Source organism: Elgaria multicarinata, chromosome 2 (genome assembly GCF_023053635.1).
Source record: "Elgaria multicarinata webbii isolate HBS135686 ecotype San Diego chromosome 2, rElgMul1.1.pri, whole genome shotgun sequence".
NCBI classification, from domain to species: domain Eukaryota; kingdom Metazoa; phylum Chordata; class Lepidosauria; order Squamata; family Anguidae; genus Elgaria; species Elgaria multicarinata.
The window spans coordinates 77,908,919-77,931,934 of NC_086172.1; the positions used below are offsets into that span (position 1 = coordinate 77,908,919).

The window sequence follows — 23,016 nt, forward strand, 5'->3', positions numbered from 1 at the left end:
TTGTATCCAATGTTAATCCTACTTTGAAAAAACCCATTGAAACGGATGGGACTGAAGTTCGACCAACTCTGGACACGTTTCCCTCCGTCTCTGACCAGGCAGGTAAGATCCCCGGGGCCTCTCCCACTGTCGCTCTCCCAGCCGCCGGCCTCGCTGGGACGAGCAGGAAGTGCCTCGGAGCGGCGCGCGGGGAATTCTCTCGGGGCGGGACAGCTCAGCCCTCTTTTCGACTAGGCTCTTCCTGGCAAAGAGGAAGCCACTGCTCTGCGCTCAGAGCCCCGCGCCGAGACAGGCGCCGGCTGCGGCGGTATCGCAAGGTCGGTACACGTTTCACCCGCCCGCGCCCTCATTCCGCCATCCGTCCGAGCCCCAGCCTCGGCGCCCTCCGCTTTGGCGCCGGCTCCTCCCAAGATCCCCAGTCCTCTTTTCCTTTTTGCGGCACTCTGCACTTCGCTGCGGGGCTCGGCTCTTCGCTTTTCTCTTCGCGTCCAGGCTCCGCGCTTCCCTCCCTCCTCGCAAGGCACCTGAGAACTGGCGGCCGGACCCCCTCGTCTGCTGCTCTAGTTGCGCCTCCTTTCCCCGCGGCTAACCCCTCCTCCCTGCGTTAGGCGAAAGCGGGTGGCCGGGAAGGAACGCTCTGTTTGGGGGGGGCTTCCCTGCATGGATCCGACTCGTGCACCCCGAGCCCGGATCTGGAGCTAATGGCGCTGCAGTCTGCTCGCTTGTTTGCAGTGATTGCAGAGCGGAGAGGGGCGCGTGTCCATTGGTTGTTGCTGTTGATACCGGGGTGGGGGATGGGGGACGGGGAGGGTTGCTGCTGCAAAGCGAGTTTATGGATGCTGCTGGAGGCGATCGCTTGGCCTGCTCCTGCGATGCTTTGAACGAGTTCCGGGGGGGCCGTTTTCTTTCTGCTTCCTGGAGCGTAATTGTGGCGCTCGTTTTACAGCCGGGCTTTCCCGGACGCCCCACGTGCCTTTACACTTCTGGACAGGAGACGGTGCTCTTCCCGGAATGCAGTCTTGCCTTCAGAATAATGGCCGTACTTGAGAGGCTGCGTTAAACGTGTGGAGGCATGGGTGCTGCTCACATGAGCGGTGGTGGGCGATCCCCTCTGCCACTTACTTGTAAATAAAAGGACTGCTGTCGCTGCATTGAGGAGCTTCCAGGCCCTCTCCCCCACCCGTTCCTTAGCGCTCGAGATTGAACCTGGAGTGTAATCTACGGTGATATTGGTTGGCTGGATCAGCTCGGTGGAGATTAGAAGCACAACTCAGAGGTGTCAGACAGCAAGACATCCCCGCCCTCCCCATGCAACCATGACCGCTACAACCACCTCCCCCACAAGGAGTAGGTAAAGGGTGCATGGGAGAACGTTGTAGGACTTTTTTCTGTCTAAACATACGCAGGATTGTGCCCGAGGTGTCTTTTATTTAGACTAATTTCTGCTGGTGCTAAGGGTGTGTTAACATTCCACTTAGCAACGGTGATAGAGTCTTACTCCGTTTTATGGAACACACTCTCCCAGGAGGAAGATCATAATAAAGATATGACCAAAAAAGATTGCTGCTATTTTAATCCCTTCCCCTCTTTTTTCCCCTGGTGCCGGTAGAACTTTTAATGTACTTACTACTTGGAGAAAAACCTTGTCCACTTCCATATTAGTCTAATAAAATACATCATTTTTGTTGTATCTGAAGGTTTGGTTTGGTAGTCGTATCTGCTGTGATGTCCCCTCACTTTATCCCCTTCATACAGGAGACACACTATTAATTAAACTGACAGGATGCTGGCTTTTTTTCCTTTTCAGGACAACTGGGAAAAGTTTTTTAACACTTAAAATGTGCACCACCATTTTGAGGGTGGAACAGGTAGGGATTTATAGCTCCCCTCTTTCTCAGTCACTGATCAGTATCATGGCTGAACACTTGGCTAAGTGCCAAGCAAACCTCTCTAGGGAGCTCTTTCCATAGCCTGGGTGCCACAGCAGAAAAGGCCCTCCTCCTGGTAGCCTCCAGGTGTGTTGGGCTGCAGATATGTTGGACTTCAACTTTCAGCATCCCAGCTGGCATAGCCATTGGCCATACTGGTTGGGGATAATGGGAGTTGTCGTACAACACATCTGGAGGCCAACAGATTGGGGAAGGCTGCATTACAACATTGATCTTGGTGCTTTCTGCATACTCATGATGATGCATATCCAGAGTCTGTCTTAGTAGACAATTTTGGTTTGAGTTATTTTTCTCATTGAAAATCTTGGGGTTTGGGAGTTCCATTGAATTTACCTTACTCGAGTGTTGCCTATTTTCAGACTGTCAGTAAGAGAAATGTTTTGTAGGCAGGGAAGGAATCAACAATCTGAGATCTCCTATTAGGATTTTAGCGAAGCCATTTGGCTTTTGCGGACTAAAATTCCATTATTTTAACTCGTGATTTGTGCCACAGTGTTGCATTTCTGTTTTTCAGCACAGTGTGAGATCCCAGTGTTCGCATTAAGAGAGACAAAAGTGTTCTTTGGACAGTTCTGGGCATTCAGTACAAGACCTCAGGGCCCATTCCACAGCAGGAAAGTGTTCAGCTACTCTGCCAGTGTATTAATTGATCCCCTGTGGGACAGGAGTTTTGTCATTTTGACAGCTCTGAAGCAAGGCATCAGGTGTGTTCTCCATTGTCACTCCAGAATTGTGATGAGAGAAGTGCACCTATGGCACTTCAACCTCGTTCAGTCCTTGTCAAGGAACAGAAGCCCTGTTCTGAATGGGATATGGCAAGCCCTAATCTAGGGTGTCTCCGCTTTGGCATCTGCCCAGGAATCACATCAGGGTGATCCTTGAAGTAGCAGCTGTGTGCTTGGAGCTAGACCTGCACACGTTGGAGGCGGTCTTTTGATAGGGTGGCAGGGTGTCCTTCTCCTCATGTGTAATTTCTGCAACAGAAAATGGCCTGCAGAGCTATGGTAATCTGGAAAATCAGGTGTTATCTGTAAGAGTCAACTTGCAGCCATGCCTGTCTAGTCCAGATTCATGACTTTGTTTGTGTGATCTCTGTGGTTCTTGTGGCTGTTTCTAAGATGCGGAGGTTTTCCCAGTCTAGCAGAGAGCTGTGAGAGGGGCCCCTCTTGAGCTATTCATGCCTCTTTGCCCCTGGATCTCTACCACTGAGTTGCAAGTAAGGCACCTTTTGCATTGTGGAGGGGAGTGATTTGGGAGAGGAAGTAGATCTGAGAATTTGTTTTCTGTTTTTGACAGATTGCTGGGCCTTGCCTGTCTCTCTCCTTGGTCTGCTTCCTCTTAACCTGACGAGCTGAGGGCCGCAAGAACCTCTTCGTTGCTGGGTCCGACCCGGGTCTTCCAATCTGCCACCTCAGGACATTTTTTTAAATCCCATGGCGAGCGACAAGGAGCCCTGAGTCAGGCGCATGTTGTGAAACGGGTGGTCGTGGCTCAGCCTGGAAACTCTGTTGCAATCCCAGAGCTAAGGGGGGAAAAAACCCTACCCCACGTGAGTCAGCAGAGCCTGAGCACCAGTTGTGGGAAGCTGTTAGAGCAGCACAGACGCTGCTTTGGGGCTGCGTCTTGGCCAGCACCTGCAAGATAAAGCCCTCCTTCCTGCTTCCTTGCACTTTGAGGGGCACCAGAGGTAAGTGTGAACCTCCTTTGATAACTAGACCTAACGGGCCAGTGCAGCCACTAAATCTCAAGTTGATGCAACGTTAAAGTGATGTGTAGCATTCCTGTTTTGGGGATGTCCCAGTCCTCTTTGCCCAGGGATTTTTCTTAGCAATGAGTCTTCCAAAGTTAGCAGGAACATACACAGAAGACCTGTTTGCTCTTCCTTTCAGCCTATTGCTGCCCCTCCAATGGGCAGTCTGTCCCCTGCCTCTGCATGTTGCCACTTATTTTCTCTGCATATCCCAGTTCCTGATGGAGATCAGGAACAGATTCATCATCTTCCTCATGTCGGATTGTCTTAGCAGGACAGCAGTCAGCAAAAAACACCTCCTCCCTGCCCCATATGAATTATTGCTGGCCTGTCGTTGAGTTGTTGCATACTTGGGGCTCCCCAACCTCCCCAACTGATTCTCTCTCTTTGTCTCCACTAGCAACATGGGTTCCTTGTTCCGCAGCGAAGAGATTTGCCTGGCCCAACTCTTCATGCAGACAGCTTCAGCCTACGCTTGTGTCAGCGAATTAGGCGAGCGGGCACTTGTGGAGTTCCGTGATGTACGTGCAGTGGGGGCATGGGGGGAACCACTCTGCGGGGAGACCAAAACAAGCCTGTTGTGGTGGCTGTGTATCTTTGCATAGGACAAGACCTTGCCCAAAGATACGCAGAAGATGTGATTTTATATGTGGTGGTGATTTGGTAGGTGAGCGGCTATAACTGATGGCTGTAGCTGTTCTCTTCCTCATACGATTGCCCTCTATTTTAAACGTTAAGTATATCATTCCACTACAACCATGAGGACTAGCAACTTGAACAAAATTTGCCTACTGTATATTGTATAAGGATTTGTGTATGCAGGGGCAGAAAAGAATGGCTAATTATAGGGCCACTGTAATGGCTCTATGTTAAGGGCAAGTCAGCTGAATCAGAATTATGACCAGAATTCCAGGTGTGGGGGAAGGGGGGAGTGGGTTCTATAGTGTATAGTGAAAAAAATGGCTCAAGAAACTGATCTGAAACTTGGCAGTCTAGGCGAAGTGGGTTTGAGGATGGTCCATGCCAATTTTGAGGAAGAAAGGGCAAGGAATTACTTTTTTGATGAGTGCCCACCAGCAGTTTGACAGGTATTGTCTTTTTTCCTCATAGATATTTTCATATGCTTGAGTACAAAGAACATTTCTGACTATAGAGATGATTTCCCCCCTGACCACCACACACCACCATGTTTTGAAAAAAGTTTGGTGTGGAACAACACTTATGCCTCATTTATATTAGGCCCTGGCAAAATGAGCAAGGACGTTCAGAGGAGAGGATAGCATTGGGTGAGGTACAAAAGCTGGTGTCTTATTCCTGCAGAATGGGCCACCCTAAAAGGAAAAGGGTATGGGGTGAACAAGCAGTGGGGAGTGCCGGGTTTCCAGGGTGAAAGCAGGGCAGTATTATCTGTTCCATCCTTGGTAGGCCCTTCACTAGCCATGTGCTCCTTTTACTTTCAGTTGAACCCCCATGTCAATGCCTTCCAACGACGTTTTGTGGGGGAGGTGCGACGATGTGAAGATATGGAGAAGACCTTCAGTGAGTGGCACTTGTGCATGGGGGAAGTGGGCGGAGGAGGGGCGCTGCCCTTCTGCCATGGTGATTTGAATGTTGGGATTCCCATGGGGTTGGCAATTAAACCTCCTGAGCTCAGCATACTGGCCCTGTTACCATAACCTGTTTTGAACATCCAAGAGCAGTTAGAAGGCCATGCAAGATTTCCAGACTCCAACTGTTTGAAATTTGGAGTCAGGCCCTCCCTCATAACAAAACTGCATTAGTAAATCGTGAGACTTTTTTTTTTTAATGAACAATGCCACATTTTAGAGTCTTGATGAAATTTTTGGTTTATGGCTAATGGTAGTTGCACTTCCTCACACAGCCTGCTTTTTATTGTCCTTCAAAATGAAGCATCTCAATAAATGTGGAAGGGGTTAGGCAATTGGTACATTAGCCATCGAAGTTGCTGGCTGCTGTAATTAATACTTCCTGTCTTGAAGTTTCTTGTTTCCTCTTCCCTTATCATTCAACTGTAATTTTTAAGGATATCTTCAGAGTGCACATTTTCTTGGCGGCGGGGGGTGGGGGGTGGAATCTAGTGCCTTGAGTTCTTTGAATCTCGTTTAGCATGCTTGGGATCTCATTTAGCATGTGACGTATATTTGGTTATTGAAACCTTTTCTTTTATAAAAACTGCTGTGTTACTTTGACTTGATGACTCAAGTTTTTCAAATAGTCAAAAGAAGTTGCCATGACATATTTGATTAGGACAGCCTTCCCGTACCCTGCAGATGTTTTGGACTACTATTATCTCAGACCACTGACCATGTTGACCATATAATAATAATAATAATAATAATAATAATAATAATAATAATAATAATAATTCCTTTTGTATGGCACTTTCAAGTGTTCAAAGGACCTCAAATGCACCATCTAGCTGTAATTCCGACAACAACCCTGTAAATCCCAGTAAGTATTATCCCTCACTTTTGCAGTTGAAAGGACTGAGGCTGAGAGAGTAGCTAAGCCACTTAGTGAGTTCATAACAGAGGCAAGATTCAAGTTGGGAACTTTCTGATTTGGACCTCAGTCCCTTTGCTGCTGTGCTACACCAGCTGCAGTGTAGTTTAAATATATTGAAACAACTCCAAACTTTACCTAGGAATTATTTTATTGGAAAATCAAGTCTTACAGCACCTTAAAGCGGGTGGGCAGAAAGTGGAATGTCAGATGTTTTGGGCTTCAACTAGCATCGTTGACCATTGGCCATGTGTCAAGGGCTTCTGGGAGTTGAAATCCAAAACATCTGGAGATTTACCTTCTGCCTCGCCCTGCCTTAAAGATGAACACATGTCTTATGACATAAGCTTTTATGGACTACTGAAGTCCATGAAAGTTTACGCAACAATAATTTGCTAGTCGTTGTTGTTTTTGCTGCACAAACTAATGCAGCTACCTCTCTGGAATCTGATGAAGATGATTCTAGTCCATAAAAATGTATGTTGTTATAAATGTGTTAGTATTTAAAGTGCTGCCATGCTCTCGTTTTTTTTTCTGCAACAGACTAACACACCTACCTCTCTATAAATTATTTTTATTGGAATACTTGTAAGTATATTAAGACATGACAAGTTAATAGCACCCACTTCCCTACATTGGAATTTAAGGTGATGCAACCTATGATCAGTGTTTCAGGGATAGTAATTAAATTACAACTTTTGAAACTGGCAATTTGGCCTGGTATTGTATCTATTTATTCTGTTACTTACTGTTTTGGCAATCTGTTTTTAGCTATTCCTTTTTAGCAATGAAAATCTACTAGTGGAAACATTTTTCTTTTGCAAAAACATTTGGCCCCACACCACTGAGTAGAGAATACTGTACTTGTTCTTTGTAGTGTTAAAAGTAGATGCTCTGGTCCCCTGCAGAGGTTCCTAGATTCAGTTACAGCCAACAGAAAGGATAGTGATTCTTTCTGAACTTTGCTACTCAATTTAGAAGAGGTAGAAATGGACTACTTTCTTGCAAAGGGAAGCTTTCATAATTTCGTAATGTTGTAATTCTTGGAATTTTTAGAAGCTTTTAAGAAATCCTTAACTTTCACAATCCTTGCAAAAGCCTAAGAATATTTTCTGTTGTGACTTTGACAGGCCTGTCTATCCTCCTGTTTGCTGCTGAAATTCAGCAAACTGCTTTGTAGTGCTTGGTAGCACTAAAAGGGTTAAATGTAGCCAGTCTGCAAGCTAAATTTGACCCTTTTAGCTTCCATAGAGGCTGTGGAGGACTACAATGGACAAATGTATCCTGAAAACAAATAAAATTTGACCCTCTTAGAATTCCCATGCCACTGTAGAGTGCCATTTTGTTTGTTTTTTATTTTAAAAAAATCAGTACGGGGGCACATGCAGCCCACACACAATTTATGAAGTTTAGCTTCCTGGATGCCCAACAAGGTCCCCCTGTTTGTGCAGTCCCATGCAGTCAGCAAGAATGGGAGGTTTGCAAAGCCTCTTTGGGGCTGCCATACGTGCCCGGTGAGCTTGCTGAATGGCAAATGATGTGACCCTGATCTTCTGTGACCTTCAAAGGAGGCGGCAATCTCAGGTGCTCCTCACTGCTCACTTCTCCCTCTTCAGCTTACTTGGCACAGGAAGTGCGGAAGGCCGGACTTTCGCTGACGCCCCCCCAGGAGAACCTGCCAGCTCCACAGTCCCGCGATGCCCTGCGTATCCAGGATGAGTCGGAGACGCTGGCGCAGGAGCTGCGGGAGGTGAGCCACAACCGGGAGAAGCTGGTTGGTCGGCTGCAGGAGATGCGGGAGCATATTCAGGTGTTGCAGCAGGGGCAGCACTTCACTGGGCAACTGGTAAGTGACCCCACAACCCGCCCCATTTCTGATTTCTTGTCCAATTCTCTGGCTGTCCAGAGTCGTCGTCATGCTTGGGGGAGAAAGGGATTTAACTGTGGCTCTGGGTGAAGCAGAAGCATCTACTTCAAAGAGCGACCTTGAAAGCTTTGAGGGTAGAAAGCATTCTGCCACTGAGTGCCCAGGGAGGCTTGGTATAGAGGGGAAGAAGTCCTATGTAACATGGTGAAAGAGGGCACTGCAGGGGTGGCGGTGAAGGAGGATAAGAGCACTATGAAGAAGAACCATGCAAGAAAGGGCAACTAAAATGATCAAGGCCTGGGGCATCTCCCCTATGAAGGAAGGTTACAATAGCTGGGATTGTTTAGCTTGGAAAAAAGGAGGCTAAAGGGAGACATGTTAGAAGTGTACAAAATTAAGCATGGTGTGGAGAATGGGTTTAGGGAGACATTTTTCTCCCTCTTCCATAACACTAGAACCCAGGGTCATCCCATGAAACTAATTGGTGGGAGATTCAGGACAGATAAAAGGAAGTACCTTCTCAAAATCCAAAAGCTTGTTTGAATAAAAATGTATTTGTCTGTTGGCAGATGGACAATAGCGATGCAGCTAACTTGGCCTCCCCCAGTAGGGAGTTCCAGAGCCTGGGGGAAAAGGAAAGGAACCTCTCGTGCAAGCACTGAGTCATTACTGACTCTTGGAGGGATGCCAGCTTTCGCTGACGTTTTCTTGGCAGGCCTTATAGTGGGGTGGTTTGCCATTGCCTTCCCCAGTCGCAGTTACCTTTCCGCCAGCTAGCTGGGTACTCATTTTACCAACCTCGGAAGGATGGAAGGCTGGGTCGACCCGAGCTGGCTGCCTGAAACCAGCTTCCGCTGGGATTGAACTCAGGCCATGGGGAGAGTTTTGGCTGCAGTAACTGCTGCTTTACCGCTCTGCGCCACACGAGTCCAGAGCCTGAGAGCAACTACCAAAAAGTTCCTCTCTTGCATTCCTGTCAGATGTCAGAAGAATGAGCCACAGCAAACCTTGGGCTCAAGTACTTTCCCACTTCCACTTTCCTCCAGCACAGCCATGTGAAGAAGACAGGAAGCATTTGCTTCTGATTTCAATTAACCGTAGTATAGTATGTTGTCCAAACAAGCCAGTTTTGTAATCCATGGTTTGAAGTTCACTTGTTCCAAACAACCCATAGTTAAGATAACCAGACTTTGTCAGGTTTGGATGACATGATAATCCATGGTTAATCAAAGCCATTTATTTATTAATAATATTTATATACAGCCTTATTTGCTAAAAAGCCATCAAGGTGGTTCACAGCAACTTAAAACAGAAAAACAGAACACAATAAAAATAACACCAAAAATAAATAAGCGAAAGCTTCTGGATAGCTTCTCGTGGCCATGCTGCAGCTTGTTCTTTTCACAATAAACTGGTTTAGTGCAATTTCTGAACACAGCCAGGGTGTTGTGATGAATCTTAAAAGTAAACATTAAGTATGTCAAGGGCAGCTGGGTTTGTTTGTGTATCTTCCCAGTTCATATCTTAAAGCAAAGTGTATGGGAATCTTATTTTGCAACAAAAAGTGTGCATCGGTGAGGGGAATGGAACGCTATTTGGGGTTGGCACACTGGTCAATTAACGGGTCAGATGTTATCAACTGATTGCCTGTTACTTTGACCGCAGTCAAATATTGTCAGATATTCCAAGAATGCCACTGTGTAGGTGTGAGCATATCATTTTTATTTCATTATAGTGGCATTTCTTAGGAAGGACAGGAATGAGGGCAGGTTGTCCCCAGCCCTGCAGTATTCAGGGGCTAATAAGGAGCATGGCAAAACTGCTTCCCTTGAAGATACCTGAAATTGTAGCAGGTGCTCAACAAGAACACAAGTAGTTCTCAGTGGCAACGTGGATAGAGTGTTGTAGGATGAGGGAGGCCGTGGGTTCAAATACTCAGCCTTGAAGTTTGTTAAGTGTATGTTAGACTAGTTGCACACTGCACCAGTTTGCATGACCAAAATAAGCTATCTTTGTTTGCCTCTCCAACAAGCTAGGCCACGTAGGTTCGGAAGACATAACCAGCTGCACCCGGGTGCTGATTATTCAAATTGCGCCTTGCACAGACCACAATTTAAATAAGCCTTGAGCTTCTTGGGGGCGGCGTAGAATAAAAATGAAAGCAAAAATTAATTACAGTCGACAGCTGCCCTTAATGAAAGAAAAAGTTTATTACAGTACAGCTGTAATTGGCACTGTAATTATCACTTGCAGTTGATACCTGTGCTGATAACAGTTGTTGTGATTGGCATAGGTATCAAACCTGGGGTTTATTACCTAAGGGTTGGATTCAGTGTCTGTCTTGCACAAGAGGAAGCTCATGGAAGGTGCCCTCCCCCAATTTTTAGGGGTTTCCCCCTCCCTGCAACACTACAGCTCACTCAGCAGCTTCTCCTGACCCTCTGTGTGGCATTGGGGGGGGGGGGCAGAGTGGCTGCTGTAGGAAGAAAGGGATGAGGAAGTCCACTTCCACTAGGGTGGTTGATTCAGCATAAACCTGGATCCAACCTTTTTTATTGTTCTCCTAATGTTAAAGCTTTCAGCAGTTTTCTCCCAGCTTAGATCTGGTAACAAGAGCTGAACTAAAAAATGTTTGAAGTGTGGTTCGATACAGCTGGGGAGCAGAGGCAAATCCTTCGGCTCCTGTCAGCTGCATGAACATTTTCTTGCAAAAATTAGACTCCTCCACCCCGCCATCAGTGGCGGAGACACATGAACAGCAAATCTCACTGCCCCTGCGACATCTGAGTTGACCCTAGGAAATTCTTTCCCCCTGACGTTTTCCTATTGCAGGCTGCCAGCTGTAAGCAAAAGATGATGATGAATGAAGGTAGGGGGCCCTGGGACTTGGAAGTGGGAATTCCTGAGTCCTTCTCTGACCGACTCTCTTCCTGCCAGCAGGTGCCGTTAGGATCGCCCGCCCGCCCACGGGCCTTCTCTGACAGAGAACCCCTGCTTGACCCATCCATGGCACAGAGACTGGACCTCAAAATAAAGTGAGCTGTGAGGAAGTGCACATTGGAGTAGGCAGGGTAATGTTTCTGTGGGAGATACAAAGCTTGCAGGGCAAACCAAAGCCACTGCCCCTGGATGGGAGGTGGTATAGCCTAGTGGTTAAGCACGGGAGGTGAGGAATCTGCAGTTCATCTCTCTCCTCAGCCATGAACTCTCTATGTGGCTTTAGGAAAGCCACTACTCTTCCAGCCCCCATCAGCTATGTGGGGATCATGCTTGCCTACCGTCATAAGGGTTACTGTAGTAATGTATGTGACAGCCATTTGTACACTTAAAATGTACTGTATACCTGCTAAGTGTTGGCTTCGTTGCCATAGGCTACGGTGTACCCAGCCTGCCTTGTGCAGTCTCAATGTACATTTTGTGTTTTTCTCCCCTACACCCTCCCCTCCCCAAGCTTTGTGGCTGGTGTGATCCACCCGTCTCGGGTGAATTCCTTTGAACGGCTGCTGTGGCGCGCGTGCCGTGGCTATCTTGTGGCCCACTTCATAGAGATGGCAGAGCCGATGGAAAACCCGTCCACGGTGAGATGGAATAAAGAAGATACATAGGGGGCAGGGAGGGAAGATGAGGGGTTATAGGGTGAGGGGTGGCAGACAGCACAGAGGGCCTGGCTGAGGGTGGGATTCAAGACTGTGTGTGGATGGAGCAGGGTGAGATGCAGCTCAGGAGGCTGCAAGGATCTTCTTTGGTCTGGCTCAGGAAGAAGGCCCCAAGGCTGCTTCTCCTGTACCTCTCAATGCAGAGGCCTCTGGGCAACCTCTCCTTTCCTCTGTAGGGTGAGAGTGTCACCTGGGTCATCTTCCTCATCTCCTACTGGGGTGAACAGATTGGGCAGAAAATCCGCAAGATTGCCAACTGGTGAGTGTTGTGGGTACTGCATCTTCCCTCTGATGTCTGTTGACATTGAACATTGCCCTCCTCTCTTGCTGTGGTCTCCTTTGGCACTGTGCTTCTCTTTCTGTGCAAGGTGCTTCTCCTCCTGTGGTGCTGTCCCCAGCCCAAAGACAACTCCCCTCCCTCACCCTACTCATGAGTCCTTCACGCTCACTTTTCCCCTTGTTTGACACATGAGGTGCCTTCTTTCCTACTCAAGGGGCCCCAGTCTCAAGTAGTTCCTGTGGTGTGCTGCTCCATTGATATGTGACAAGGGCTCGGGTGGTAGTGCAACACTAACTCTCTTCCATAAAGTTCACATCAGCTTCTCCCATCTTCATACAACTGGCCAAGCTAGTGGCTCTTCTTCAAGAAAATGCCCTGTCTGGGCCTCTGCCTTCTCCTTCCCCATCTTTACTTTGTGACTGGGTTTGTACAACATGCTAATCCACACTCAGTGGTTGAGAGTGGGTTGTTTATTGAACTGCAGTTTAGCGTGTTGTCTGAACCCAGGACATTTTCCACCGGGTGGCTTGTTGACCATGCAGTGTGGTTTATTTTTCTTGATCAAACCACCTTGCTGTTGTTGTTCAGGGTGGTTAATAGGCCGCACCACATGGTTAACAAGACACCCTACGGAAAATGTCCTAGGTTCAGACACGGCTAACCCACAGTTCAACAACAGCTCCCACTCCACCATTGAGTGTGGGCTAGCGTGTTGTGTAAACAGCCCCTGTATGAACAGCTCCTGCAGAAAATGTCCTAGGTTCAGACAACACGCTAACCCATGGTTCAACAGTGCCCACTCAACCGTTGAGTGTGAGTTGCTGTGTTGTGTGAATAGCCCCTGTGTGGTGCATCGGTGTTCATTCTGTGTTGTGTCCCTCCCCAGCTTTCACTGCCACCTGTATCCATATGCCGATTCAGAGGCTGAGCGCGGGGAGACACTGCATAAGCTGGGCACTCAGATTGAAGATCTGACCACGGTAAGAGAATGGGATCTGCTTGGGGTTGTGCGCTGTAGAAATTTAGAGTAAAGGGAAACTCAGCCTATCCCCTTCCAGATGTGTTGGAATGCAACTCATGTCATTCCCAGCCAACATGGGAGTTGCAGCCCAACACATCTCCGGGGCTGCGATGTAAGGTAACCCGTGTTACCTGAGCCCCCCTGCAATCCCAGTGCACCAGCATCCGTCCTGCCGAGGAAGGAAGGGGGTGAAGATTCCGAGGGAGCTGGTGGAGGAAGAGAGTTCCGTGGGAGTGAAAAGTAACAAGCATCGTTACACGGATGGGGGATTAACGTTGTATATGGTTGTAAATGTTGCATTTTTCTTTGGTTGGTGTTGCCTTGAGAATCTCGACCTTCCATCCAACCCCAGATCCTGTGTCCCCCAGGGTCTGAGCTGGTGGGGCCCAGTGTCTCTTCCCTTGCCAAGGATATTTTATTTTATTTTATTACATTTATATACCGCCCCACAGCCGTAGCTCCCTGGGCGGTTTACAACAATTAAAAATAGTAAACATTAAAAGTATACAAAAATTTAAAAAACATAAAAACAATATAAAAACAACAGTATCCATTAAAAAACAACAATTCTGGGGTCCATTAAAAACAAACTTAACGTTGTTAAATGCTGTTAAAATGCCTGGGAGAAGAGAAAAGTCTTGACCTGGCGCCAAAAAGATAACAATGTTGGTGCCAGGCGAGCCTCATCGGGGAGATCATTCCACAGTTGGGGGGCCACCACTGAAAAGGCCCTCTCCCTTGTTGCCACACTCCGAGCTTCCCTTGGAGTAGGCACTCGGAGGAGGACCTTAGATGTTGAGCGTAGTGTACGGGTAGGTTCATGTCGGGAGAGGCATTCCATCAGGTATTGTGGTCCCAAGCCATGTAGGGCTTTATAGGTTAAGACCAGCACCTTGAATTGGGCTCGGAAACATATAGGCAGCCAATGCAAGCAGGCCAGAATCGGTGTTATATGCTCAAACCTCCCTGTTCCAGCTATCAATCTGGCCGCTGCATTTTGCACAAGCTGCAGCTTCCGGACCGTCTTCAAAGGCTGCCCCATGTAGAGGGCATTGCAGTAATCTAATTTGGAAGTTACCAGAGTATGGACAACTGAAGCTAGGTTATCCCTGTCCAGATAGGGGCGTAGCTGGGCCACCAACCGAAGTTGGTAGAAAGCACTCCGTGCCACCGAGGCCACCTGAGCCTCAAGTGACAAAGATGGTTCTAGGAGAACCCCCAAGCTATGAACCTGCTCCTTCAGGGAGAGTGCAACCCCATTCAGAACCGGTTGAACACCCCCCATCCAATCAGAGGAACCACCCACCAACAGCATCTCAGTCTTGTCTGGATTGAGTTTCAGTTTATTAGCCCTCATCCAGTCCATTGTCGCAGCCAAGCACCAGTTCAGCACATCCAGAGCCACACCTGATGAGGATGAAAAGGAGCAGTAGAGCTGCGTGTCGTCAGCGTACTGATGACAGCGCACTCCAAAACTCTGGATGACTGCACCCAACGGTTTCATGTACATGTTAAACAGCATGGGGGGACAAGACTGACCCCTGCAGAACCCCATACTGGAGAGTCCACGGGGCCGAGCAATGTCCCCCAAGCACCACCTTCTGGAGCCATCCTGCTAAGTAGGAGCGGAACCACTGCAATGCAGTGCCCCCCACTCCCAACTCAGCCAGACGTTCCAGAAGGATACCATGGTCGATGGTATCGAAAGCCGCTGAGAGATCAAGGAGAATCAACAGAGTCACACTCCCCGTGTCTTTCTCCCGACATAGGTCATCATACAGGGCGACCAAGGCTGTTTCCGTGCCAAAACCAGGCCTGAAACCCAACTGAAATGGATCCAGATAATCAGTCTCATCCAAGAGTGTCTGGAGCTGGCCCGCCACCACCCGCTCAAGGACCTTGCCCAGGAATGGAACATTTGCTACCGGCCTGTAGTTACTAAGATTTTCCGGGTTCAAGGAAGTTTTCTTCAGGAGTGGTCTCACTACTGCCTCTTTCAGACGGTCTGGGACCACTCCCTCTCATAGAGAGGCATTAATCACCTCCTTGGCCCAGCCGGCTGTTCCATCCCTACTAGCTTTTATTAGCCAAGAGGGGCAAGGATCCAGTACGGAGGTGGTCGCGCGGACCTGTCCAAGCACCTTGTCCACATCCTCGAGCTGTACCAACTGATATCCTTGTGCGTGTTCTTTTGACATGCAGAGAAAGCACTTAGGACATTTTCAAGGGGAAGAGTTACCCACCCACCCCACACCCTGTGCTTCTGACTTATGTGGAAGAAAAGGAGGAGGTGTCAGTGAGAAAAAACACCCTTTTGATGCCATGATCGAAAATATTTTGCTGCAAGTCTTCCCCACCTCAATGCTTTTTAAAATTGTAATTATACAAAAACAAAAACTCAGGTTTTTTTAGAACTACACCCTCTGTGCATGTTCTGTGACCCCAGGCCCAGCCATATCCACAGACCTATTTGAGAACCATTCTTAGCACCTCGTTCCATTGCTAAGCTGCTCTTTTTATAGCAAGAAATTGTATAACCCTAAATCTCCCTTTTTCTTGATGTCCTTGATCTCACTCCGTTCTGTCCCAAATCCCTCCTGCACATAGGTATTAGGCAAGACGGAGCAATATCTGAACCAGGTGCTGCAAAAAGTGCTGATGGTGTTGCCTGCTTGGCAAGTGCGGATACAGAAGATGAAGGCCATCTTCTTCATCCTCAACCAGTGCAGCTTCAACATCACGGACAAGTGCCTCATTGGTGAAGTCTGGTGCCCTGTCCGCGATCTTCCTGCTGTGCAGCAGGCCCTGCGCGAGGGATCGGTAGGTGCCACAGAATCGCTCCCCTTCACCCCGTAACTCCTTATTCAGCACTGCCCGTCTCTCTGACTAAAGGATGACTGGCTTTGGATTACAGATTGACAAGCAGGACCTGCAACAGAATGTTGCAGTGGGAGAGGTCCTGTTCATGGCTGGCTGGAACTCTGTCCTCTTTCAGGAAATTCCCTACCACCACCACCACCACCAGTCAGTATTCCACGACCTCTGGGCATGCTCAGTCATTAGGGTGTTTCAGAGGGGTGTTGGTGTTGTCTCCATGAGGGTTTTTTCCTAAAGATTTTTTGTACTTCTGCAAACCTTTGGGATCCCCCCCCCCCCCGAGCTGGCTGATAGCTCCCTCTTGTGTGTGGAGGGTGCCACTTTGGATATATAAGGACTGGCACTTGAATAATGGAGTTCACCTTATCTCAGGGATAGGCAGCCTGGTGCCCTCCAGATGTTGTGGACTGCAACTAGGGATGTCTGCTGCTGGGAAATCCTGCCCTTTTGGGGTTCAGCGGACTTCGGTGGCGTGGCTGACTTCTGCGGCGTGCCTGGCTGGGCTCGCGTTGGCGAGCTGAGCCATGTGTTTTCCCCCAAATCCAGGGACTTTTAATATTTTAAAAAAATAATTGGAGAAATATATATATATATGTTCAAATTGTCATCGGAATTTGCATAATTATGCAGTTTGCAACCACAATTTGCACAGCAAATAGTAATAATGGAAGGATAGAGCTGTGCAGGGCTTTGTAATGCCGTTCCCGGCAACTGGAATTTTTTTGGTTTGTGAGACTTCAACAGGCATATCCTGCCCATTTCTCTTTGTAATCATGGAGATTAGAAATTCTGTTTTAAAAGACCTAAGGCTGAGCTAGAAGCTTCTAAAAAGAGGGAGCTGATTTCATATGGTGTCATGTCAGTCTTGCAGGTCTGGGATCGCACCCTTTCATTATCCAAGGCTTGTAGTTTACTATTTGCCTATCCGCCTGGGGCGGGTAGCCATTGCCCATGGGCGAGTACTTGAATGGAAAACTGCACTGCATTCTGGGAGCTGAGAGGCTCCCATAGCCTGCTAGGCACCTCTGAGAGTGGAAGAGAGAAAAATACCCCGTGCCATGTCAGACTGGAATGTGTGTCTGTGTGTCTTTTTAAGGGCTACTGGGCTTATCAGGGGGCTTCAAGCTCCTAAACGGCCCGGCCCGATCCCCTTTTGCCCTTGTAGCACCGCAGTGGTTCTGCAGTGGAGTGCTTTGCCCATCGGATCTCCTGCACTGAGCCCCCACCCACCCTCATCCGCACCAACAAGTTCACTGCCGGCTTCCAGAACATTGTCGATGCCTACGGGGTGGCCAGCTACCAGGAGGTGAACCCAGGTGAGGAGAGTCGTAGCGCTGACTTCTTGACTTCCCCTCAGAGGCCAGCCTGATGGCACAGGGGAATATCCTTGTCATGACGAGGGGAGTGCATGGAAGAGAAGGCCGTAGGTGGCTATTAGTCATGATGGCTATATATTACCTCCAGCATGGGAGGCAGTCTGCCTCTCAATGCCAGTTGCTGGGGAACACAAGTGGGAAGGTGCTGTTGAGCTCACGTCCTGCTTGTGCGCTTCCCATAGGTATCTGCTTGGCCAGCATGAGCAGTGGTGCAGAGAGGTAACTTTAGACCCCAGACTTGATCTTATGGGGTGTCCCCCCTTTTGATGGCCATGTGTATTACTGCTGTGATGAAGCACCCACATTTCTCTCCTGACACGTCCCACCCCACTGCAGTTGCTACTCCGTGCTTTACAGCTGCTTCTATATTCCTGATACGTTAGAACAATAACAACACCAAAACTGTTTGCCGAGCCTTAACAAGAATAAATAAATACCTGGGCAAGTGCAGTTTTGCATTTTGGGACTCCCTTAAGTCGAAGCAGCAGCATGGCTGCAGGAGTAAAGTCGAGGTCACTTCTGCTGCCCTCATCTCCAAATTATCACCTCATGCCCCTCTCTGGGTGATAATTTGGAGGACCCAGGGCTGCCAGAGTTCAGCCCCCAGGTCTAAGCATAGCTGCACCACTGAGCATGCGGACAGGATGTTGGGACTGGGGAGGCCCTTGGTCTGATCTAGCTGGGCTCAGAGACAGAGGAGAAAGTAGAGGAAAACTGGGATGGCTATTTTAGGTGGCATTATGTTTGCTACGAGCTAAGCAGAGAGGAGATGTGACCTGGTAGTCCATTGGAATTATATCCTACCTGATCTCCAGATCCTTTACAGTTCCAAAGAAAGGGAAAGGTGGGGTTGAAGTGGGTCTCGGTGAGGTGAAAGGGCGGGGTCGTTTCCCTGGGCTCCCTGCCTGAGGCTAGCTCTGTTTTGCAGCTCCCTACACCATCATCACCTTCCCATTCCTCTTTGCCGTCATGTTTGGGGATGTGGGCCATGGACTGCTGATGTTCCTCTTCGCCCTTTGGATGGTGCTGGCTGAGAACCGCCCGGCCATGAAGAAGGTGGAAAACGAGGTGAGCCCCAGGTGGAGGAAGGGGCCCTTCCAGAGGAGTGGGGAAGGAGGATCCCCTACCTCTGCAGCCTCCCTTGAGATCACATAGAACAGAGGTGTGGGGAAACATGTGGCCCTCCAGATGTGGTTGAACTGGAACTCCCATCAGCCCTAGCCGCATAGCCGATGGGGAGGAAAGATGGGGGTTGTAGTCCAACAACATCTAGAGGGCCATATGTTTGGGATATGTTCCTCCAAGGATATGTTCCTCCAACTCCACCTTATCCTCACAAGAACCTTGTAAGATGTGTTAGGCTGAGAGGCGGTGAATGGCCCCATATCATTTTGAGCTTCAAGACTGAGTGGAGATTCCAGGTCTCAATCAGACCCTCTAACCACTCCATCATGCTGACTCTCAGAGATCTTGCACACAGACACCCCACAGACACATTTGTATTCATTTCTTGCTCCCCCGTCCCCGCAGATCTGGCAGACTTTCTTTGAGGGCCGCTACCTCATCCTCCTGATGGGTGCCTTCTCGATATACACCGGCTTCATCTACAACGAATGCTTCAGCAAGGCCACCAACATCTTCCCATCTGCCTGGAGCGTCGCCGCCATGGCCAACTCCTCTGAATGGAGGTACTAACCAGCCCAACGCCCCAAACCAGGGCCGGCCTCTTCTTCCTTTCTGCCCTCGTCCTGTGCTGCATTCATACACTGAAGCCCTCCTTCTTCTTACAGCCCGGAGGATATAAATCATAACCCTGTTCTCACCATGAACCCCAACATCACAGGAGTCTTTAAGGGCCCCTACCCTTTTGGGATCGACCCGGTAAGTGCTGAAGGAACAAATCAGTGCTGAAATAAGCTAATTTAATAGTTTGAGGAACCTTGGTCATTGCTGTGAGATGTGCAAGTGATGTATAAGGCTAAGATGAGTCATTCTGAGCAAAAATGCAGTTCTTTCTATTTCTTGTGGGAAGCCATTGCCTTTCAACTGGCTTAAAAGCAGCAATTCAGAAAAGTTTGGACTGGGAAAAACTTTTGATGTGCCAAATAGAGCATGATCTATTTTACAGTGTTCATTTAGCCTATATTTAATAAACAATGCTTAAAAAATCAATCATTCAGGTAACGTATGTTATGTCCCAAAAGCCTTTGAAGGGAAATATTTGCTTGGGGAAAATATTAAATAAAGCAAACAGTGTGGTTTAAAGTTGCATTCAAACAAATTCAAAATACTATGTGGACATGTTCTTGTTCTTTTTTTTTTTTGCTTTTAATGCTCGTTTAAAAATAAATGACAATAGCATATCGTTCCTTTATGTTGTTAGTTTAAATTTAAGAAAAATGAAGGCACTGAAGACTGTTGACATGGTAATTCTGGCACACCCAAAGAACTGTGCATGCTGAGATGGCACTGCTGTCCACTCACTGCTTTCAACAGAGTTGAACTCACTTCCATTAAGATAATTGGGGCACCTCCAGTTTCACTGTCACTGTCTGTTAAACCACTTGCACTGCTTCTTTGATCCATTTCAGATTGAGGCGGATCTGATTCACAACCAGGGCCATTTCCTTGGTTTCCTCCTCAGCTAGGGGGACTGTGCATGGAGTGGTGAGCGAGTGCATGCTCTGAGGGGTTTTCAGAGTGAGGCATTGGCCTGCCTGGTGCTTCAGAGAGCTGAGCCAAGCACTCTCCTGCTGGACAATGCCTGGCACAATGCTCTGGAGCACCACCAGCGTCCTCCCTAACTCTTGAGAATCCCTCAGTGTGAGACATGGTGGGATAGGCTCTCTGGGAAGTCCAACCAGCTGCTTCCCTGCTGAGGCAAATTCTGTAGCAGAAAAGCGGTTCGCGAGGTTCTTCAAAAGCCCACTTGGTGGCAGCAGCCCAAATGCCTCACTGTGAGGGGTCCTTCCTCATAGTGAGGCATTGAAATGGCCTTGGAGATTGCCTGTGCCATGGCTAACAAACAGACTCCAGGGCCACCTCACCCAGAATTCCTTGTTAGGAAGGACCATTCACAGTGAGTGAGACAGTAGGTGGCAGTGGCTGGGGGGGGGGGGGTGAGTGGAAAAGCTGAGGACGGTTGTTGCCAAAGCAGATGGGGAGAAAGGAAAGAAACGAAGAGGAGGAGGCCAAGGGGTAGGTGGGTGGGTGGTGGCAGCAGCTGGTGGGGAGAAGGGAGAAGGGTAGTGGTGGCGGCAGTGGTGGCAGCTGCACTAAGGGAGGTGGGGGAGAAAAACAGAAGATACTACCTTGCCCAGGGTGCCAAAATACATTGAGATGGTACATTGTTCAGAACTACCTGAACCTATTACCCTTTGCTAAAGGACAGTTTCGTCATTGAATCTATGGCCAAGTGCAACTTATCACATTTAATCTTTTCACTTATTGTGCTTGCAACTCATTCTCTAGAAAAGGGGTGAGCTACTTCTAGTCCTCCCGATGTTTTTGCCTACAACTCCCATCAGCCCTAGCCAGCATAGCCAGTGGTGAGGGATCATGGGAGTTGTATGCCCAAAAAAAATCTGGCAGGCTGCAAGTTGCCCACGCCTGTTCTAGAAACAAGAGATTTGAGAAATAGGAATAAGTCTAGTGGTGCATTCATTTGTTTATCTATTGTGTCCACCTGAAAAACATGAATTGTAGATAATATGGTATTGTATCTGTTCGTTGTTACTAATGAATTTTATGGACCAGGTTTTTTTAGAAAATTTTCTGCGGGAAAGTAAAGCACCAGAAAAGAAATCCATTTTGGAAAATGTTCTGCCCCGCTTCACTTTTTAAAGCAGCCTTTCCCAACCTGGTGCCTTCCAGATATGTTGGACTGGGGATTTATAGGAGTTGTAGTCCAACACTTCTGGAGAGCACCCAGTTGGAAAAAGCTGCCTTAAAAATACAGGCGTGTAGATGTGTTCAGATGTGTTTTAGGACAAGGCTCCTCTCATCTTATCAGGTTTAAAGCATGTGGGTTTCCCTCTTGCTTGCGTTTTTGTTCTCTTCCTCCTCCGCTTCCGAAAGAGTTTCACACTCTTGCCTATTTTATGTGTGTCATTCCTCTCCACTCTTGTGAGTCAGATCTGGAGCCTGGCCGTCAACCATCTCACCTTCTTAAACTCCTTCAAGATGAAGATGTCTGTGATCTTGGGCATTGTGCACATGAGCATTGGCGTGTGCCTTGGCATCTTCAACCACATGTAAGTGCCCAGCTCATCCCCCGCCTGCTGTTCCTGTGGAAGGGGTGGTGGTGGTGGCTAGAGAACCCCCTGGCTCCACTCCAGCCTGGTTATACGCTACTGGGAGAATCCCATCTCTCTTAGAGTCTTTATAGTGGGCTTTAAAAGGGGATTGAATAAATTCGGGGAGGATCAAGCTGTCAATGGCTGCTAGTCATGATGGCTATTTATTACCTCCAGGATCAAAGGATCTCAACACCAGTTGCTGGGATACACCAGCAGAAGAGAGCTATTGCTTCCCAAGGGGCATCTGGTTGTCCCTTATGGGAAAACAGATGCTGGACTAGAGAGGCCTTTGGTCTGATCCAGCAGGGCTCTTTTTATGTTCCTGATGGTTCTCTAGATCCTCTCCTGTTGCTGATGGCTACTCTCCTCTGTCTGACTTGCAGCCACTTCAGGCAGCGTTACAAGCTTCTACTGGTTTTCCTTCCGGAGATCACCTTCCTGCTGGCACTTTTTGGCTACCTTGTGGTCTTGATCTTTTACAAATGGGTGATGTACGACGCTGCTCGTTCCCGGTGGGCACCCAGTATCCTCATCCACTTCATTAATATGTTCCTGTTCTCAGAGACTGAGGGTAACCTCCCACTCTTTGAACAGCAGGTAACTAACTGCTTGTGGCATTGTACCCTGTCTGCTCAACTCCCTACCTAGCAAACACTCACTCCTCCAACTCCCCAGCTGTTCCTTCCCTTCTGCCCCATCCCAAGTTGCAGTATTGCTGGTCCTGGCATCTTATTTGGGGTGGGTGGTGGGAAAGGTGACACCTTGGGGGTCCATACTGGGTTTGCCCCCTTGGTTTCCTCTAGCTAGCAAGACGCTCGGGGGTGTAACATGTTGTTTTGTTCAATTGTAACTTTATGGGGATGCAGGAAGGACCCACGCCATCCATGCCCCACAGGCTAGGGGTTGATGTAGAGCATGAGATGGAGGGAGGAGAGGACATTGCACTCAGACCTATGCCCAATTGTCTTGTTAAAGATCAAGCCTTCATTATTTCCTTTTTGTCGTGGGAGAACTCTTGGCAGCAGCCAGCCACTCCATCCTACCTTGGCTCTGGCCGCCTTGAGTTAGGACTAAAGAGATTGCATCATCATCATCATCTCTCTCTCTCTCTCTCTCTCTGCAGGACATAGTGCAGAAGGTGCTGGTGGTGGTGGCCCTGATCTCTGTACCTGTCCTGTTACTGGGGTCGCCCTTGTACCTCTGGTGCCAGCGTCCGCGCCGGGCCTCTCGGCCCAGGGTAAGACACACACACACCCCTGTGCCTGAGCCTGGGGCTTCTGTCCAAACCTGGCTCTCTACCCCTCCACCTTGGCAGGTTGGGGTCAGTGCAGCTGCATGGATTTCCTGGCGTGGAGCCATTGAGACTGAGGCAGGATCTACACTACTGCTTTATAATGGTACTGAAGTGCACTGACAACT

At 48.5% G+C, this 23,016-nt stretch overlaps 1 protein-coding gene across 2 annotated transcripts in view; it reads left to right on the plus strand.

Annotated features, from left to right (window-relative positions):
* Positions 1-237: 237 nt before the first annotated feature.
* The window catches only part of TCIRG1 (T cell immune regulator 1, ATPase H+ transporting V0 subunit a3), a 30,464-nt gene continuing 7,685 nt past the window's right edge, over positions 238-23,016 (plus strand). The window contains exons 1-17 of one of the 2 annotated variants that reach the window (XM_063116848.1): positions 238-317; positions 3,246-3,636; positions 4,100-4,220; positions 5,160-5,238; positions 7,839-8,068; positions 11,027-11,124; positions 11,541-11,667; positions 11,922-12,004; positions 12,912-13,005; positions 15,654-15,866; positions 17,089-17,239; positions 18,228-18,367; positions 18,830-18,987; positions 19,090-19,180; positions 21,434-21,552; positions 21,981-22,194; positions 22,721-22,834. In XM_063116848.1, the coding sequence (XP_062972918.1) occupies positions 4,104-4,220; positions 5,160-5,238; positions 7,839-8,068; positions 11,027-11,124; positions 11,541-11,667; positions 11,922-12,004; positions 12,912-13,005; positions 15,654-15,866; positions 17,089-17,239; positions 18,228-18,367; positions 18,830-18,987; positions 19,090-19,180; positions 21,434-21,552; positions 21,981-22,194; positions 22,721-22,834 (2,028 nt within the window). In that variant the 5' untranslated portion in view covers positions 238-317; positions 3,246-3,636; positions 4,100-4,103. Of the gene's footprint in view, positions 318-2,976; positions 3,637-4,099; positions 4,221-5,159; positions 5,239-7,838; positions 8,069-11,026; positions 11,125-11,540; positions 11,668-11,921; positions 12,005-12,911; positions 13,006-15,653; positions 15,867-17,088; positions 17,240-18,227; positions 18,368-18,829; positions 18,988-19,089; positions 19,181-21,433; positions 21,553-21,980; positions 22,195-22,720; positions 22,835-23,016 lie in introns of those variants that run through there. The other variant, XM_063116849.1, reaches the window with a different exon arrangement.